The sequence below is a fragment of the Osmerus eperlanus genome, chromosome 13 (assembly GCF_963692335.1).
Source record: "Osmerus eperlanus chromosome 13, fOsmEpe2.1, whole genome shotgun sequence".
Lineage (NCBI taxonomy): Eukaryota > Metazoa > Chordata > Actinopteri > Osmeriformes > Osmeridae > Osmerus > Osmerus eperlanus.
Genome location: NC_085030.1, coordinates 10,279,215 through 10,298,900, shown reverse-complemented (window position 1 = coordinate 10,298,900; position 19,686 = coordinate 10,279,215). Strand labels below are relative to the sequence as shown.

At 49.4% G+C, this 19,686-nt stretch overlaps 2 protein-coding genes across 2 annotated transcripts in view; one reads left to right on the top strand and one right to left on the bottom strand.

Moving 5' to 3' along the window:
- Positions 1 to 4,241: 4,241 nt before the first annotated feature.
- Positions 4,242 to 18,867, bottom strand: LOC134032073 (protein diaphanous homolog 1). The gene is made up of 10 exons (XM_062475876.1): positions 18,774 to 18,867; positions 18,548 to 18,642; positions 18,367 to 18,468; positions 18,041 to 18,280; positions 17,617 to 17,746; positions 17,353 to 17,476; positions 17,012 to 17,177; positions 16,270 to 16,402; positions 12,555 to 12,644; positions 4,242 to 6,470 (listed from the first exon to the last, which is right to left on the bottom strand). Exons 2-10 carry the CDS (start codon positions 18,617 to 18,619, stop codon positions 6,283 to 6,285), a joined length of 1,245 nt encoding a protein of 414 aa, XP_062331860.1. The 5' UTR covers positions 18,620 to 18,642; positions 18,774 to 18,867; the 3' UTR covers positions 4,242 to 6,282.
- The window catches only part of hdx (highly divergent homeobox), a 350,307-nt gene continuing 338,713 nt past the window's right edge, over positions 8,093 to 19,686 (top strand). Inside the window, exon 1 of the mRNA XM_062475869.1 lies at positions 8,093 to 8,097. The gene's annotated coding sequence lies outside the window, so the exon portion shown is untranslated. The remainder of the gene's footprint in view (positions 8,098 to 19,686) is intronic.

The following is a 19,686-nucleotide window of genomic DNA, read 5'->3' as shown; positions in this document are numbered from 1 at the left end:
GACCTCCTTTCTATGTTGTACACATACACAACCCCTCACCCTGTCCCACCCACGTGCAGACACATATACACATTCTCCCCACTCCACAAACCACTTCTTAATGAGAGAGTTGAGGGACTGAGGAGAACAAGGCTGGAGAAAGAGTCTTAGCTTCTACTAATGAGACACAGACCATCTGGATAATTACTTGAGTTGAATAGGGGTTCGGGTTTGTATGTTTAAAACAATTCAACATAACTTCAATAACTGGAGTCAGCACAGACTGAACATGAACCTTTTATGGATACACAATAGAATAGACGCATATTGGCACACACTCATTGGAACAAAACAGCCACTCACAAACAGAATGTATTCATAGTGACACAATAAATATATCTACTTAAGAACATACTTGATTGCAGGCACACAAAGAAACACACACACACACACACACACACACACACACACACACACACACACACACACACACACACACACACACACACACTGCTCTCACAGTGTGGTGAAGCTGAACAAAGTAACTATCCAGTCTCTTTTAACTCTTTAATTAATACTTAAATCTCCTCTTTGTCAGACAGCTAATCACTTCATTATGCTTTCTCCCACAGGCTGTTTCCCAATCATATCTCTTTCTCTCTCTCTGTCCATGCTCATCCTGTTATGCCACACCCTGCAGGTTTTCTCCCAGTGACACACCTTGTTCCTTTCATTTACAAGAATCATGGCACACATATACACAGATTCATGGCAACTTTGTAAGAGAGGAAATGAATCATCTGGGTTGAGCAGCGATAGCAGGAGAAAACGAGGGATTGAGGGATGGTGAAAGAGGGCTGCCGGTTTATAGACTTCCGGGCTCAAAGGTCATGGAGGGGCAGACGCTCAAATTACTCCACTTGAAGGGGGCGTGTGTCTACCAGTCTAAGAGGAGCTTATAGTCCAATTATCGATCAAAGTAATGCTTTGTAAAAGATGAAAAAATAAATAAGTTAATCTATTTATCTATCCCTCCTGTATCAGTGGTTGGAGATAATGTAGTATCGTATGGGAGATAGCTTTCATCCCTAACTGCCTAGCCTAAGTTAGTGAGGGGTGCTTCTGAGTAATGCAACATTCCATCCGTCACCACACACCAATCCCTAACCTCACCAACACAAACATGCCAAGACTGACCACTCCCAGCATGGCACACACACACACGCTCACATGCACTTAGTTTAGGAAGGAGCTAGAACACACAAACACACAAAAACAATGACACATGTAGACACACACACACACCAGCCAGTCCAACTGTGGGTTGCGTTTAAATCAATTCAGATGCTGAGCGTATGACTGGATGGTTATTTCAGTCTTCAAAGGATAGAGGATGAATGACACACACACAGTCTTTTGTGGTCCATCCAGCAGTACTTGCTGGCCTCTGGCTTCATACTGCTCGCTCATGTGTGTCTGGTCATGGCAGCCCTAGTTAAGTACGGATGAAAGGGGAACAGAGCTCTGTGGTCAAATCCACACCAGCATTAACAAGGGGGACATGTGGAGGTAGTGAGGATTTAGGTGAGAGGTAGAAGACGGAAGGAGGAGGGAGAGTTGGATGAGGGCAGTATATGTTCAGGGTCAATAGAGAGAAAGAGAAGAGGGGAGTTTTATGGTGTCTATAAATCTCGATCAAGAGCTGATCCTTCCAAACGCCTGCTGTCCCTCATGCTTCCTGTATCTTTAGACCAACGAGCATGAGGAAAGGATGGAAAGAAGGAGATGAAACAAGAGGGAGATGAAACAAGAAGGCGAGGAAGTCAATTCAAAGCATTTAGATGCACCCAGTAAGTGGGAGGTATCCATGTCTGATTACTGGACAACGATAATTTGAACCTGATTCCGTCTGGTCTGTGCTTTGTCTCAATTCCGTAATTACTAGGTCTTCACTCATCATGGGAGAAGAGGGACTGAGGAAGATAGAGGAAAAATGAGCAGTAAAGATGGAGGGTTGAGACAAAAAATTAAAAACACTTACAGTTAGGTCCATAAATATTTGGACATTGACACAATTTTCATCATTTTGGCTCTGTATACCACCACAATGGATTTGAAATGAAACAATCAAGATATGCTTTAAGTGCAGACTTTCAGCTTTAATTTCAGGGTATTTACATCCAAATCAGGTGAACGGTGTAGGAATTACAACACATTTGATATGTGGCCCCCCCCTTTTTAAGGGACCAAAAGTAATTGGACAATTGGCTGCTCAGCTGTTCCATGGCCAGGTGTATGTTATTCCTTCATGGGAGTTCATTATTTCATTGACAAGGAGCAGATAAAAGGTCTAGAGTTCATTTCAAGTATGGTATTTGTGTTTGGAATCTGTTGCTGTCAACTCTCAATATGAAGTCCAAAGAGCTGTCACTATCAGTGAAGCAAGCCATCGTTAGGCTGTAAAATCAAAACAAACCTATCAGAGAGATAGCAAAAACATTAGGTGTGGCCAAATCAACTGTTTGGTACATTCTTAAAAAGAAAGAACGCACTGGTGAGCTCAGCAACATCAAAAGACCCGGAAGACCACGGAAAACAACTGTGGTGGATGACAGAAGAATTATTTCCCTGGTGAAGAAAAACCCCTTCACAACAGTTGGCCAGATCAAGAACACTCTCCAGGAGGTAGGCGTATCTGTGTCAAAGTCAACAATTAAGAGAAGACTTCACCAGAGTAAATACAGAGGGTTCACCACAAGATGTAAACCATTGGTGAGTCTCAAAAACAGGAAGACCAGATTAGAGTTTGCCAAAAAACATCTAAAAGAGCCTGTACAGTTCTGGAACAACATCCTATGGACAGATGAGACCAAGATCAACTTGTACCAGAATGATGGGAAGAGAAGAGTATGGAGAAGGGAAGGAACTGCTCATGATCCAAAGCATACCACCTCATCAGTGAAGCATGGTGGAGGTAGTGTTATGGCGTGGGCATGTATGGCTGCCAATGGAACTGGTTCCCTTGTATTTATCGATGATGTGACTGCTGACAAAAGCAGTAGGATGAATTCTGAAGTGTTTCGGGCAATATTATCTGCTCAGATTCAGCCAAATGCTTCAGAACTCATAGGACAGCGCTTCACAGTGCAGATGGACAATGACCCGAAGCATACTGCGAAAGCAACCAAAGAGTTTTTTAAGGCAAAGAAGTGGAACGTTCTGCAATGGCCAAGTCAATCACCTGACCTAAATCCAATTGAGCATGCATTTCACTTGCTAAAGACAAAACTGAAGGGAAAATGCCCCAAGAACAAGCAGGAACTGAAGACAGTTGCAGTAGAGGCCTGGCAGAGCATCACCAGGGACGAAACCCAGCGTCTGGTGATGTCTATGGGTTCCAGACTTCAGGCTGTCATTGACTGCAAAGGATTTGCAACCAAGTATTAAAGGTGACAATTAGATTTATGATTATGTTAGTTTGTCCAATTATTTTTGGTCCCTTAAAAAGGGGGGGGGGCACATATAAAATGTGTTGTAATTCCTACACCGTTCACCTGATTTGGATGTAAATACCCTGAAATTAAAGCTGAAAGTCTGCACTTAAAGCACATCTTGATTGTTTCATTTCAAATCCATTGTGGTGGTATACAGAGCCAAAATGATGAAAATTGTGTCAATGTCCAAATATTTATGGACCTAACTGTATGTAAACTATTTTTCTCTCACACACATTCCTTCTGTCTTCCACACACACACACACACACACGGTCTGGGGCTCCTCCAGTCCCTGTCCCAGAGACACTCTGTGGAACGTTGGCTGGACTCGCTGGAAAACTCTCCAGCAGGCAGGGGAATGAGGACAGCTGCTACCTCACCACATCCGGATGAGAAAGAATATGTTGAAAACGTTGAGGGTGAGATGCAAGTATGTTTTATCCTAAATGCAGCTGCGTCTGGATTGACACCCATCTGGACAGTATTCATGTATATGTAGCGTATGTGTGTTTGTGAAGGAGACGCGATCGAGAACTTACCTTGTCCAATCTCTGTAACCCCAGGAGATAGGATGGAATTTCCTCTGGCACAGAACCTGAATATGAGGTCTGGGTTTGACATCTCTCACACACAGACAGAATCTGCCATAACAATCATAATTTAAGAGGTGAATGAACATGTAGTATAGCTGAAGTATATAAGATGTCCAAGAACACAGTTACATAAGGGGCATATGGTGAACAACAAAATTACTCAAGGACAAGAAGCTAATTGAAGACATTTTAATGGTTTTACATCACTAGTGAACCCATTGAACAACAACATAATTATTCAATATACACAATCTGGCCAGTGATATCTCTCCAACAAAATTAGACTTACGCTTACGTTAAAATAACCAAGAGTAAAAATCCACGTAGAAAATACGTTCTTAAAAAATTTAATCAACAAAATAAATGGTCCAGAAAAAGGTATTTTACAGTGATGTTTCCTCTCAACCTCAACTCTACATGTTTGAAAAGACAACTTAAATAATAGGGTCATGTGACCCAGCCTCCCCACAGAAAATGTTGTCTGAAGGTTGACACAATGTTGCAGTTGGGGATAGGACACAACCTCCAAAGAATAAAAAATAATTACTATAAATGCATTTTAGTAAATAACATTCTATTCCAATAGCCCTTTACCGACTTTTTAGGTGACCATGTGTAAATCAAACTTACGATAAGTCATTCAAATTACATAGTTGCAAAGTCAAGTCTGATGTGTTACCATGGCAAATATCCTTATCAAAACATTCCAGCAATGACAAGACATTGCTGCTTGGATCTTCACAGTGTAAACTGATGTGGGATCAGGGTTATTATAGGAAATGGGACTGACTTGAGATCATGGGTTAGGTTTGACAGTATCTTGTTTGCATAGATCAGCATTGCAGGAGTAACTGACAGGACATCCTATTGTTCTTGTTGTATAGTGATGTTGTGGCAACATTTGCTGACGGCTACTGAATATAAAAGAGCAAGGCCAGACAGTCTACAACCAATGTTGCAGTCCAGAGGGGAGACTGCACACACACTCACAGAGACACGTCCACACACACACACACACACACTCACAGACACACACACACAGAGACACGTCAACAGACACACTCTCTTATCTCAGCAGTTTTGGGGCCGTTTTCCAGCGTGCAGGAGCCTTAGCAAAAAGACCACAGCTCTGTTTATGAAATATAACATTTATGACAGGAGCATTACCAAACAGTAATTTTAGATGGCAGTGCAAATACACACACACACACCGTTGCCAGGCTGAGGTTGCTGTGGAGACACCCTTCCAGTGGTGCTGTTCTAATGACAGATCCCAGAACTTCTTGGCGCCTGGCTACTTGCTGGGGTTCTGACCAGTGAGGCGAAGAGAGAACCCTCATGTGACACACCCGCACACTCAACATGTGATCACCACACACCCTTTAGAAAACACAAACTCACACACAGCTGTGAGAACATCAGAACCATTTATGATTGACGGCTTTTGATTAGTCAACACCAGCCTGGCAACAGATTACTGTTGGATAAAGCAGAGTTCAGTACAGTCTAGAATTGCATTGGCACTTGTTGATTGATCAGACATGCAGTATAAGCGAAACATAAAAATGTACATACAGAATATAACCTACAGTAGCTAATGTTGTATAGGGTTTTTAACCAATCCCAAAGGACTGAGAGGGAGAGAAAAGGGAGAGTGTGATCTGGAATGTTCCATGAGTCCCACGCTGGCACAGCAGGGTATTCCCAAGACAGGGCTTGGGAAGTCCAGGTCTGTGTGGAATGATGTGGGATCCCTCCAGAGTTCTAGTCTTTGGAATCTCTTAAAACGTGGATAGGACAAGACAGACAGCAACAGAGACATAAAGATGGAGAGAGAGAGAGAGAGGAAACAAAGAAAGCCAGAGCGCTGTGGATGAGTGGTGATGCTGAAGCAGGACTGGGGAGGTTCATATGGCAGCGGAGGGTTAGGGGACAGAAGCCAGTGCAGGACACATCGGAGGTGGAGTCAACAGAGAGAGCCCCGCCCTCACATATCGGTCCACACCCCCAAGATCCAGTTGGTCCAATCCAGTGGTCCCATTGAGGAGAAGGGGCGGAGCATCACAGAGGCCTCCGTCGACGGAGCCGATGACAGACAGGAGTCGCACTTGAATCACTGATCTCAGACCAGTTCTATTCCCGCCCTCCAGGTTTGTGGGTGGCGCAGATCAGCTGGGCTGGTCTTGGATCTGTGCTTAAGAAACAACACACTGTCTTAGTGAGAACGAGACGGGCCGTCCTCCAACAGGTCCTCCAGAGACTCCGCCCCCTCCGTGGGGGACTGCTCCTTCTGCTCAGCCTGTTTGCTTTTATTATTGGGCGGCTTGGACGAGGGGGGAGTGTCCTCTTGCATCAACTCTTTGGCCAGGATAGCCGTCACGGCATTTCCAGCTCTCCGATTGGCTGGGAGGGAGAGGTAGAGGAGGGGGAGAGGAGGAAAAAAAGAGAGAGAGAGACAAAAGAAAGTTTAGTGCTCAGATACGGGGTGGATGTTGGATGATGCCATGCAGTCTGAGAAGCCTGTATGAGTGGACAGGAACATGCGTCAGACAGACGTGTAGGGACAGCTCAGTTAGACGTCGGGGGGCGTGGCCTTGGAGATCCCCTCACTGCACACCTCAACAGAAGAGCAGGTGATGCCTCATACCCACATCTGTATGAACTCATAGGCTGCTGGTTACACACGCACACACATAAACCAGCGTTCAACAGAACACACACATGCACGGGCATGTATTTAGAAAGGGCGTTTCTCTCTGGCTTTCTCACACACAGGCAGACAGACGTGAACACGCACACACACACATGTGCGTGAAGATTAGTGTGGGATGTAGAGCCCAGTGGATGGTACGTGGAATTTTTCTGTCTACTCTGCTGGGATTCTGACAGACAGGGAGGAAGGGATGGAAGGAGGGAGGAATAGAGCGGTAGGGGGGGGAAGCACGGAGGTATAGAAGGAAGTAAAGGGCGAGGTCGGAGAAGATGTGATGCTGAAATGAGGGAGATGATTCATGCAGCGGGAGGATGGATGAAAGAGAGAGAGATGGAAGCACATGGATGACGTGATTGGGTGGGGGAAAAGAGGTACAGAATAGAGGATGTGACAGAGAGAAGCACACGATGGAAAGAGGGAGAGAGAGATACATACAGACAAGGGGAGAGAGAGACAGAGATACATACAGACAAGGGGAGAGAGAGAGAGATACATACAGACAAGGGGAGAGAGAGAGAGAGAGAGAGAGAGAGAGAGAGAGAGAGAGAGAGAGAGAGAGAGAGAGAGAGAGAGAGAGAGAGAGAGAGAGAGAGAGAGGGATATAGTGTGACAGATTGTACCCTGAGGACAGCGGTTCTTATCGTTCTACCTTCTTAGTTCGCAGCCTCCTCTACGCCCACACACACTTCAGTGAACCTCTCTCCCTCTTCCTCTCTCCCTCCTCTTTACTCTAATGTGTGGGCGAACAGCTGTGGCGCTGCGTCCATTATGAATTATATAGGTCAGTGGGAGATTGTGTGTGCTTGTGTATACTTTTTTTTACATTCTCCAACATTCACACACAGGCAGAGATGAGGTCATGTATGCTGGGCTGAAAGAGAGAGGTTAGAAGAACACCAATGCTGTTCTCAGATGCAAACAGGCATGATCAACGCATGCAAACTAACCTTAGATGCAAAACCAGCTGACACATAGCTCAATACAGCATGGTAAAAGTAACACACACACACACACACACAGGTTACCGAGCAGGTTTCCAGTACTAGCTCTGACAGTGAGAGCACCGAGTCTGGAGATGAGGGAGGAAGAGGAGGAGGGAGGAAGAGGAGAGAGGAAGAGGAGAAGGTTATAGGTCATATAAACTTGGCTCATGTTCATTTCACTGACTCAGACATGCAGCTGTAGAGCTGTACTCACACACACAGAGCGGTGATGTTATTAGTACCTCTATATAACTCCCTCCAGGGTGTGTTCCATACAGAGAGCGCTCTGTCTGTCTAACCCCCACCACCAAACACACAGTTAATTAGACGTTATGTAAATGACCCTGATAAAGAGGTCGAGCCGAACAAGGTCGAACCCAGAAACCCAGCAGGAAACAAGAGGCTCCAGAGGAAGCTGTCACCTCAACAGCTCCTCAGCCCTGCTCTCCTCCCTTCACCCTCCATCTCTCCTCAGCCCTGCTCTCCTCCCTTCTCCCTCCATCTCTCCTCAGCCCTGCTCTCCTCCCTTCACCCTCCATCTCTCCTCAGCCCTGCTCTCCTCCCTTCTCCCTCCATCTCTCCTCAGCCCTGCTCTCCTCCCTTCTCCCTCCATCTCTCCTCAGCCCTGCTCTCCTCCCTTCTCCCTCCATCTCTCCTCAGCCCTGCTCTCCTCCCTTCTCCCTCCATCTCTCCTCAGCCCTGCTCTCCTCCCTTCTCCCTCCATCTCTCCTCAGCCCTGCTCTCCTCCCTTCTCCCTCCATCTCTCCTCAGCCCTGCTCTCCTCCCTTCTCCCTCCATCTCTCCTCAGCCCTGCTCTCCTCCCTTCACCCTCCATCTCTCCTCAGCCCTGCTCTCCTCCCTTCACCCTCCATCTCTCCTCAGCCCTGCTCTCCTCCCTTCACCCTCCATCTCTCCTCAGCCCTGCTCTCCTCCCTTCTCCCTCCATCTCTCCTCAGCCCTGCTCTCCTCCCTTCACCCTCCATCTCTCCTCAGCCCTGCTCTCCTCCCTTCACCCTCCATCTCTCCTCAGCCCTGCTCTCCTCCCTTCACCCTCCATCTCTCCTCAGCCCTGCTCTCCTCCCTTCTCCCTCCATCTCTCCTCAGCCCTGCTCTCCTCCCTTCTCCCTCCATCTCTCCTCAGCCCTGCTCTCCTCCCTTCACCCTCCATCTCTCCTCAGCCCTGCTCTCCTCCCTTCACCCTCCATCTCTCCTCAGCCCTGCTCTCCTCCCTTCTCCCTCCATCTCTCCTCAGCCCTGCTCTCCTCCCTTCTCCCTCCATCTGCAGATCAACTCTCCTGGCACACTGAGAATCTCGGCCACGCTCCCCCTGCTGGACACTAGGAGGAACTTCTACTGATAATGAGGACTAGGATGCTAGTTAGCTTTATGTAAGATGTAATTTAAAAGGCTGAGTGACAAGGTCAGAGGACCAGGAAGTATTGATTGACCAAAACCAATCATGTCACTGCTGTGCCCCTCGGGTCAACAGCGTCCCTGCCCTCTACAGGAAGAACAGTGCCACTGAAGGACCAATCAGGGCTTAGAGGTAAGCCAGGCAGGGAATTTTGGCAGAACTCCCAACCAGGAAATAAGTTGTCTAGACCAGAGCCTCTAAACACTCCTGCCTGTGTTTGGCTCTGTTTACAAGTGTGTGTGTGCTTGTGTGTGTGCGTGCGTGTACACTATACACACTCTTAGAAGGACACAAACAGAGTTGGTGGGAGTGTCATCTGGTACACATTACACCACTGGATACTCCATAACTACTGCCTGATGAAGAAAATGACAGTGCCTTTAAGCCTGTGTGTGTGTGAGAACACGAGACAGAGAGGCAGGGTAATTTGTATCTAGTTGGCCCAGTAATGCCAGTAATGGGTGGTGGAGGATGTTGACTGTGGTGTTTCCAGAGAGCCACACACAGGCCATTGGGCTTCGTGAGGCCTCACAGCGCCCTCCTCAGGTCACAGGGCGCAGTGCATGGCTCACCACAGAAGAAGAACGAGCCCTGACGTCATCCCAGACGTCTCAGAGAGCAAGCCAGTGGGGAGTGTGTGTGTGTGTGTGAGAATGGTGGGGAGTGGTCTAGTCAAGATGAGGGGTTAGATAAAAACAGCTCATATGGAGAATGCTTGAGTGGTGCATGTGTGTTTGTATTGATACGGAGTGTGTGTGTGTGTGTGTGGGGAAGGCCAACTGTGAGGGGCATGTCTGGGGTGCAAGCGTGTGTCTCCATTGTCACTGGCTGCTTTTTGTGCCTCTCTCTATTGTGATTGGCCCTTTGTGTTTCCCCTGTATTGTTATTGGCTCTGTGGGGTGGGGTCGTGGCCTAGCAGATGGTTCTTTAGTGGTCGTTTAAACAATAGCACGCAGCACTGGTGGAATGTGTACTAGTGAGGACGATACTAAGTAGTGTTCATATTGGTAAAAAAGTGTGTTGCTACTTTGACTTAGGACACTGTGTGTATTGGTAGGTGAGTTCTTTAACAAGCCAATGCCTGTCAGCACTGCTGAAAGTGTGTATGAGTAAAGGCATGGACAGAGATGTGTCTATGTATTGCTATGCAGGCATATGTGCCCATGTTTGGTATGCAGGCATCTTGTGCAGACAGGACAGGGGCAGCTGCCCCCCCCCCCCCCCTTACACACCCTCCCCAAAGAGGGGCTAGACTGAAAACCTCAGAGGTCAGAGGTCTCAAGCACCCTCCTCCCACACACCCCCTCCTTCTCCCCTCCAAGACCCGTGGCTCTCTATTCAATTAGAGGACCGGGACACAACAATTGCTACACTATTACAGCCCTAAACTGAGTGTGTGCATGTGTAAGTGGGAGAGAGAGACAGAGAGACGGATACAGCCAGATATAGTTGTGTCTGTACTGTATGAGGACGTGTGTTTGTGGTAAACACCAAATCTCTGCCCAGTCCTTTGGATCCCAGCCCAGTATGTTGGTCATTTCACAAGGCCACGGCAGAAAGAGGGAGAAGACAGGAAGCAGAGATGTTGTTCACCCACATATCATTTTCTTCTCTTTTGCACGCACAACACGTGCACGCTCTTCCTGTTAGGAGTGTGAAACCAAGTAGAAGGGTTCAGGGTGACTGATTCTGGCTGTGGTGGGCCTCTCTCTCTCTTTCTCTCTCTCTCTCTGATTCCTCAAAACTCCTCTTTCCTACCCTTCCTTCCCCTCTCTCTGCCCCCTCACTTCCTCTCTCCATCCGTCCATGGCATGTGAGTCGGCTTCAGCCTGTTTAGCGCTGACGAGCTGGGCAGGGTCTTTGGTCCACCGCAGATGAGGGGGTTCTAGGTGTCCCTGGAGAACGCCTGTGTCAGGAGTTACAGGACCCCAGAGAGAAGATGCACACCTCCTCACTGACCCTGGGTTTACAGCCCAGCCAGGCCACTGAGCTACACACACACAGGCCCAGTAAGCACACGTACAAACACACCCAAAGGAGAAACAGAGGGAGTGTGTGGATGGAGAAAGATAAAAGGGAAAGGCACGAGATAAAAAAAGAAATGAGCGAGAGAGGGAGACAGAAAGAGAGAGATAGAGAGAGAGAGAGAGGACACATAGAAAAGAAAAAGGAGAGGAAACAGGACAAAGAAAGAGAGCGGCGTCTCCAGGCTGGCACCGAATTATTCCAAATATCCCCTCCAGTACACCTCTCCACATCTGGCTTCCATTGGGAGAGGGGTTGGGTTACACACACTCTCCTACAGCTCCTCTTATGTGTGAATACTGCACTACGCACGCACGCACGCACGCACACACGCACACACGCACACACACACACACATAAATTCATAAATATCCCACTCTTTCCCGCTCACACACCCTCCCTCCCACCCACCCACAATACAGACCCAGTCAAGTTTCTATCCCTCTGTACAAGCAACAGTCACTATTGAACGTGCTGAATTGCATATGGGTTACATGTACAAGTGTGTGTGTGTGTGTGTGTGTAAGAGACAGAGAGACTGCAGCTGAAGTGAGTGTAACTCAATAGGCCAGTAGGCCAGTGAGGCAGAGTGAAGTGCTAACCAGATTATGTGGGTGTTCCAATGGACTTAGTCTGGAGAACAGGTCTGAGTGAAAATCGATAAAAACACAGTACACAATCCACCACAGTACACAAACCCCCCACACACGGTCTAAAGCAACAGCTCCAGAACCTCATGAAAAATGATCTACACACAAGCTCTGTGATATCCCCCCCTCTCCCCCTGTGCTGTAGGGGAGACAGCCCCCTGGACGTCTGCCCACTGGTGCCACCCTGGTGCCCACCCTGGTGCCCACGCTGGTGCCACCCTGGTGCCCACGCTGGTGCCCACGCTGGTGCCCATGCTGGTGCCCACGCTGGTGCCCACGCTGGTGCCACCCTGGTGCCCACCCTGGTGCCCACGCTGGTGCCACCCTGGTGCCCACCCTGGTGCCCACGCTGGTGCCACCCTGGTGCCCACCCTGGTGTCCACCCTGGTGCCACCCTGGTGCCACCCTGGTGCCACCCTGGTGCCACGATGGTGCCACCCTGGTGCCACCCTGGTGCCACCCTGGTGTCCACCCTGGTGTCCACCCTGGTGTCCACCCTGGTGCCACCCTGGTGCCACCCTGGTGCCACGCCTGTGTGGCCTGGCAGATGGCACACCAGTCAGAGGGGAAAAGTGTGTGTGAAGGACTGTGTTTGGTGAAAAAACTTGAGAAAAAGAGGAAGAGTTATATCTGTGCGTGTGAGAATTGGCTCGACAATGTCACATCAAGGTGTAAATGAATGAGTGTGTGTGTGTCTTGTACCTGCTTGTCGCGGTCCCCTCTTCCTCCTGAAGGCAGCTCCAGACTGTAGCGCCTCCAACAGGCCGTCCATGATACCAGTCTCATCGCCCTCTGCAGACACACACAACACAGTCAGTACCCTACATACCATGACATGACCAATCACAGAGGAGTATTAGCTGGCCACATTGTGCCTCCTACCGACAACACACACACACACTCACTCCGACACACACGCTCCAAAAACACAGACACACACACACACACACACACAGGGAGGAAGTCACCAGTCACATGACCCTACATTAGCCTGGATGGGGAGCAAGACATAGAGGAACATCTACTATGTAATATGTTATAGAAGGACACACACATACGAGCAACTAGCAGTTATGCTTTTGTTAAGGATACTCTGCTTGTGTGAATCCATTTGTTGCGCCCTTGTAAACATGTTTCATCATGGCCCGAGTGTGTGTGTTTCTGTGTAATACCAAACATGGGCTCAGAGTGTGTGTGTGTTTGTCCATCTCCACCCACACAAACACAGTGTCTGGGTGTGGAAGTGTGGAACAGAGACAGGGGGTCTTCAGTAGCAGCTTGTGTGTGTTTGTTGGGGGACGGGGCGACTCACTGGCGTCCTGCTCATGCAGATGGCTTTAATTATATCCACTTTGAACCAGGAAAGGAGCAGGCATGGGAGGGGGGAGGGAGGGAGGAGGGGGGTTAAAGGTTTATGTCTTCACCTCCTCCTTAGAGCCCCCCCCCCCCCCCCCCCCTCCCACTCACACACTCTCATTCACTCACAGGCTAATCCCACTATAAGTCCAGTGGCAGATGGCCCTGGTCTCGCCTGTCACGTCAGAGAAAGTCTGACACACACACACACACACAAAGCCTCAGCACGGCTCACACACACCCCTCACTGGTGTCCACATGGAACTGCACGCACGCACGCGCGCGCACACACACACACACACACACACGCACACACACACACGCACACACACACACGCAACAGTCATGTGGAGGATTTTCTCCTCGTAAGGAAAATCCATCTAGCCCATGGCCACTCAAGTGAAGGAAACTATTCTTAGAATGATGGTTGGAGGCAGCAGTGGGACAAATGGCTCTTTCTGAAGCATGCCTCCTCTTGTCCCAGTGACCAGGGGGGTAAAGGAACATCAGTGTGTGTGTGTGTGTGTGTGTGTGAAGCCTGCTGATGATGTGTGTACAGAGCTATACTGGTCTACCCTTGCTTTAGGGTACAACGGCTGATGAATAAACATTCACTCTCCAATGTAATCATTGATATTGCTACTACTTCTATGAGTAGTGTGTTTAATGTCAGGGTTCAGTTAGACCATTGGAGCCGGGGAAGAACAGCATGGATCATTGTGGATCATCAGTGAGCGTTGATTCTCTCAACTGTTGCTTTCTATGATCAATAGCAGATCAATAATGCACTGTGAATTTAGCCACGGTCAAGGTTGTAGTCATGTGCTCTCTTTAGCATGTTGGATATGAGGAGATGGCACACACACACACACACACACACACACACACACACACACACACACACACACACACACACACACACACACACACACACACACACACACACACACACACACACACACACACGATATAGCATGGCCAACTGAGTTAAGACCTTAAACTAGGTTAATCAGTGTAACAACCTTAGTGGGTGCTCTTAAAGATGTCCCTAAAAAACCTTCTGACTGACACACACACACCCACACACACCAAATGTCAGTCTTCATCCACGGTGCAAGAGCACCCCTGTTGGCCAAACAGAAACAAACACTGTGAGCAGTGCTCCAGCAGTCTGATCTGCACATGGACTCACTAGCAAGCCAAGAGCAATCCTAGTGGTTGAGAGCAGTCAGGCCTAGTGTGTGCTGGTGGCATCACCGAGCTACCTGCTCCAGTTCCTGTACACACACAGCCACGGCCCTGCTACTGGTCCTTCTCCTTCTCCTCTCCTCATACCCGCCCTCACACACACACACCTCCCCCTCCCCCTCCCCCCCCCCCTCTCCCCCTCCCTCCCGTCCTCGCCCTCCCCTCCCTCACACACTCCAGAGGCTGCCATGGTGGAGCCACAGCACCTCTGGTGGCCGTATGCCTACACAACATCCAAACAAGTTCCCCCTCCCACATTGACACCCTGAATACCCTGACTCTCTCTTCACCCAGTAGTGACACCTAGAGGCAGAACCAGGGTACTAGTCTGACCGGAGGTGAGAGCTTCAAGTGTTGCGTGTGGAACAGATTATATCATAAAGTGCACAAATAAACTGTGTGATGACTTGAAACCTAAGGTGCAATGCAACGATACTAGCAATGTTATACATTCCACAGTGTGTGTGTGTGTGTGTGTGTGTGTGTGGGGGGGGGGGGGGGAATACAGAGTCTGCCTGTTGGCTGTGTGTGGAAATGACAAGGCCATGCTTTCCAAACACACTGTGACCTTGTGAAGTTCAACTAAGTCTGTGAGAGAATGTGAGTGTGAGAGAGTGAGACAGAAAGACAAAAAGAGAGAGAGAGGGACTGAAAAACAGGAAGAGCGAGAGAATGTGTGAATGTGAGAAGCAGCTGCTCTTTAAGGTGTGCATGTGTCTGTGTGCTTGAGTGTGTGACAGAGAAACAACCTTTTGAAGAGAGCGGTTTGGTTTTTATGATCAAATCCCCTTATGTGTCTGTTTACACAGACCAGGTGTGTGTGCAGGGGTTTGCCGGAGGAGAGTCTGTTCTTGTGTATTTGAATAGGGTGTGTTAAATACCTCCAAGCTATGAGTGCAGTCAAATCCACCACCTGTATGTAAAAAGACCCTTACCTAAAGCCCCTTCTCCCCCCCTCTTCTCCTCCCACGCACGCACGCACGCACACACACACACACACACGCAACCCTTCAAGAGCATATCATGTCTCTATAGTAGTTGACCATGAAACTTGACTACCTCACTTTCTAGTCTCCATACTTTCTAAAGAGGACAGCATACTGTTACACACACATGTCCATGTGATCCCAGTGTGCCCCCTCCTCTACTTCCATAAGCACCATGGAAACAGGAGAACAAGGGGGATGGGAGGAATGAGAGAAGGATGAACAGAACGGAGAGAGGAGAGCAGAGCCAGCTGGAACACCAGTCATGAGTTTCTGTACTGAGCAGTGAGAGACTGGCTGAGACACACACACGCGCACACACAGATTAATTGTGATGACTGTGTAACTGTGGAGTCCCAGGAGAACACTATTTTGGAGCCAGAAAGAGGAGGAATGTGCTGAAAGTAGGTCAGACAGAGAAAGAAAAGAGTATGAGGCAATAATAAATTGTAAGTATCTGTATTTGCGTGACTGTACTGTGTGTTGACAAAAAGTTTGAGTGTGTGTGTTTGTGTGTGTAAAACGGGATGAGATGGTACAACTCCAGTCGTTTCACAACAGCAGATAGAGCAGTTTTAGACGGGGAGAGGAGAGCATGTTTGTGAAGAGATTTTCTCTGCTCTCCTTTTGGAGCCGCACATCCCCCTTTTAGAGAGGACAGAACAGAACAGAGAGGTAGAGCTCCTCATCTCTCTTTCTGTCAATATGTATCTGTCTGTGTAGAGGCCAGGCAATGTCCATGTACTTCAGACTGCGAGGGAGATGGGTTACTGGGAAGCAGACACACACACACACACACACACACACGTGCTGAGCGATACGCTGACCTGAGTTGATGTCCAGCAGCTGGTTCTTCTTGAGTTTCTCCTCCTTGTCCTTCTCGGCCTTCTCCTTGGCCAGCTTGGCCCTCTTCATCTTCTCCTCAGTCTCCCTTCTCTTCTGGTTCTCCTTCACCGCTTGCTGAGCAGCACACACACACACACACACACACAGTCACATGGTGTTTGTATATGTGTGTACGAGTCTTAACGATATTTGTGTGTGTGTGTGTGCGTGTGTGTGTGTGCTGGTGCATATCTGCTTGCATAACTGTGCAAACCCAGATGGCTATGTCAAGATAACACGTTTAGTAAGAGAGAGAGAGAGAAGGAGAGAGAGAGATACTGAGAGGGCATATCATATAGCTTCAGGGCAAACAAGATTGTGAACACCTGGAGATTCTTGACCAAACCTCACTGCATCCAAAAGCATCCTAACGCTCGCGCACACACAGACCGTTTACCCAGAGGGCAGCGTCAACACTGAAGACCGTTGGAGAGGCTTTTCTACACTCAAGGGCACGTGCGTGTCTGTGCACACATCACGTTCCCCCTCTTTCCTTGCAGGGGAGAGATGAGGACAGGCCTGTGGAGGGGGCCGGCCCGCTCTGAACACCTGACACACAACTAACTGGGACGGACAGGTGAACATCCCCGCTTTTATTGGTGTGTGTGTGTGTGTGTGTGTGGGGGGCAGAAAGAAATAAAAGAAGGTGAGCGTGTTCCCTGCCCCTTCCCCCCCCTCCCTCACCTGGAACATGTTCCTGAAGTTGTTGAGGTCTCCGAACACCTCCTCCACGGACAGCTTGCGCGGGTCGAACACGAGGAAGTCTCCCAGGTCGTTGTACTGCTTCTCCATGTTGGCGTGCATCAGCTGCAGCTTCTCATACTGCTCCCTGGCTCCCACCACAAAACTGTGAGGACGGGTTAAGGAGGCTACACACACACACACACACACCCACAATCTATCCTGTCTAAACCCACTTTTCAACCAAAAACATCCAAACGGTCAACACACATGAAATGGGTGAAGAAAGAAAAATAAAGTCATGGCGTGTTTGTGATTGCACGGTTGTTGTTGAGGAGGATATGGACATCTTCTCCTTGAAGAGGTCCCGCTCACTCTGAGGAGGAGGGAAGGTCTCCAGCTCCTTGTCCAGGTTCTTCAGCTGCTTGCCCATCTGCTCCAGGCTCTTGTGCAGCATCTCCGCCGACACTGCGGGGGCGAGGGGTCAGGGGGCGAGGGGTCAGGACAGGGCTGTACGGGGGGGTACGTACTGGAACCAGCTCAGGAGGGACAAAGCTGATAGGAACTTTGCCATGTACTGGACAAGGCAGCACGGTTGCCACGGTTACCTCGGCTGGCCTTCTCCACGTGTATGAGATCGTCGGGGAAGGTCATGACCTGGGGGTACTGCTCCTGGCACACGTCGGCCAGGAAGTGCAGCAGCGTCTGCTTCTGGTCAGCTGACTTGGTGTCCCGCAGCTGATTGGATAATGGGGGGGAGTCAGAGGAAGGCACCAGCCAAAAGTGTGTGTGCGTGTGCATATGTGCATTTACTGGGTATGTACATGTCTTATCGTGACGATGTAATGGTAAGGGTGAATGTGTGTGTGTGTGTGTGGACAGGCAGTGATGGTACTTAACCTCTGGTAAGTCAAGAAAGGAATTTAGGGATGGGTGTGTGTGTGTGTGTGTTGCACAGTGTCCCACAACCCCCTTACCTCACCTTGCCCCGGTGTGTGTTCTACAGATCCATGTGTGTGTGTGTGTCCCCACCTTGCAGAGGTAGCTGATGCTGAATCCGAAGGCCTTGGCGTTGCGGGAGCCTGCGTTCATGTAGTTCCCCACCAGCAGGATGATCTCCAGCAGCTGGGTGAAGGTCTGGCTCTGACGCAGCTCCTCGCAGGCCGCCGTCACAGACACCACGTCTGGCTTGATGTTGTTCAGCTGCTCCTCAAACTGCAGCCGGAACAGGATGGCCGTGAGGCGGGGCTTCAGACGCTTCACGCTGCTCATCTGGGGAGGAGGGGGGGTGGGGGTTACACCAGTCTGTGTAATGTCAAAACATATACAAATGTGTGTGTGTGTGTGTGTGTTCTCACCACTACTCCGAATTGTTCGGCCTCTGCAAGGTCGTCATAGTCGTCCTTCATATCAGCCAGGACGCTCAGCTGCTCCGCCTCAGGCAGCTGCTTGATCAGGTTCTACACACACACACACTGGTCAATAATCAGATAACACACACACACATAGACAAGTACACACACTTGTCTCTGTACCTACCTGAACCATGGACTCTGTGAGGACCTTCTCATTGACCTCCAGGATGACGTTCTTGATCTCCTCGTAGGGCATACGGAACGAGCCCAGGAAGATAGCTGGAACACACACAATCACAGATCACACACGTCTCTTCAGGAGGTGTACATAATGCACTTTCAATGTTTTAGAAGACTTCTAGGCCCGGTGACAGTAGTGAGTTTGAGTGTGTGTGTGTGTGGACACTCACAGAGGGCCTGGGAGGACTTGCCGTCCAGCACCTTCAACTCCTTCACCTTCTTCTTCTGGGACTGCTTCACCTCCTCTCCCTCCAGGACGTTAGCTGTGGAAAGAGAAGGAGAGGAGGGGAGGGAGAGGAGGTGAGGGAGGGAGGGGGGGGAGGAAGGGAGGGAGGGGGGGAGGGGGAAACAGAAAGAGGAGAACACAGAGCTTACCGTTAGAGGTTTGACTTCCAAATGAGGATTCCTGAAACTTCACTTTTAGAAGAACACAGAATAAGAGTTAGGGGGGAAGGGGAGAGTGAGACAGAGAGTGGGAGAGTAAGAGGGGGGGAGAGAGAGAGAGACAGGGATAGACTAAGGGAGATAGGCCGTGAGTAAGTAAAGCTGACTGGAAGTGCGATATTGATTGAGAGAAATGGACGGAGGGAGCGAGAGAGAAGTGGAGAGACGGAGCGAGGACGAGATGGAGATAGAAAGTGACAGAGGGAAGGACGGCCTTTATGTCTCCCACTCTCCTGCGGGGAAGTCTGCTTGTGTGTGTTGTGGGGGGGGGCAGTGGTACTGTGTTATTGTGTTGGCAGCCCTGGGGTATATGGGGGGGGGTAACATCACTCCACTGATGGGGCAGGCGGGGACAAGGCGTCACATGGGGTTATTGTGCACATGGTGGGGAATGGAGCTGGACACGTCCGCTCAGGGTGTTCCTCTCTCTCTCGAATACTAGTGGTCTCACTCTCATTCAGCCCTCGGGGTGTTCAACACTCTCTCTCGCTCTCTCGCTCTCTCGCTCTCTCGCTCTCTCGCTCTCTCGCTCTCTCGCTCTCTCGCTCTCTCTCTCGCTCTCTCGCTCTCTCGCTCTCTCGCTCTCTCGCTCTCTCGCTCTCATCGCTCTCTCGCTCTCTCGCTCTCTCTCTCTCTCTC

Bases quoted from the DNA above. Each gene is read 5' to 3' on its own strand.
- LOC134032073 (XM_062475876.1), bottom strand. From the start codon at position 18,619: ATGCCCTACGAGGAGATCAAGAACGTCATCCTGGAGGTCAATGAGAAG. The intron at 17,747-18,040 runs GTGGGGACACAC...TTATCCAATCAG, and splicing joins GCATCAGCTACCTCTGCAAG to CTGCGGGACACCAAGTCAGC. The intron at 12,645-16,269 runs GTCAGCGTATCG...GTGTGTCTGCAG, and splicing joins GCTGCTGGACATCAACTCAG to AGGGCGATGAGACTGGTATC.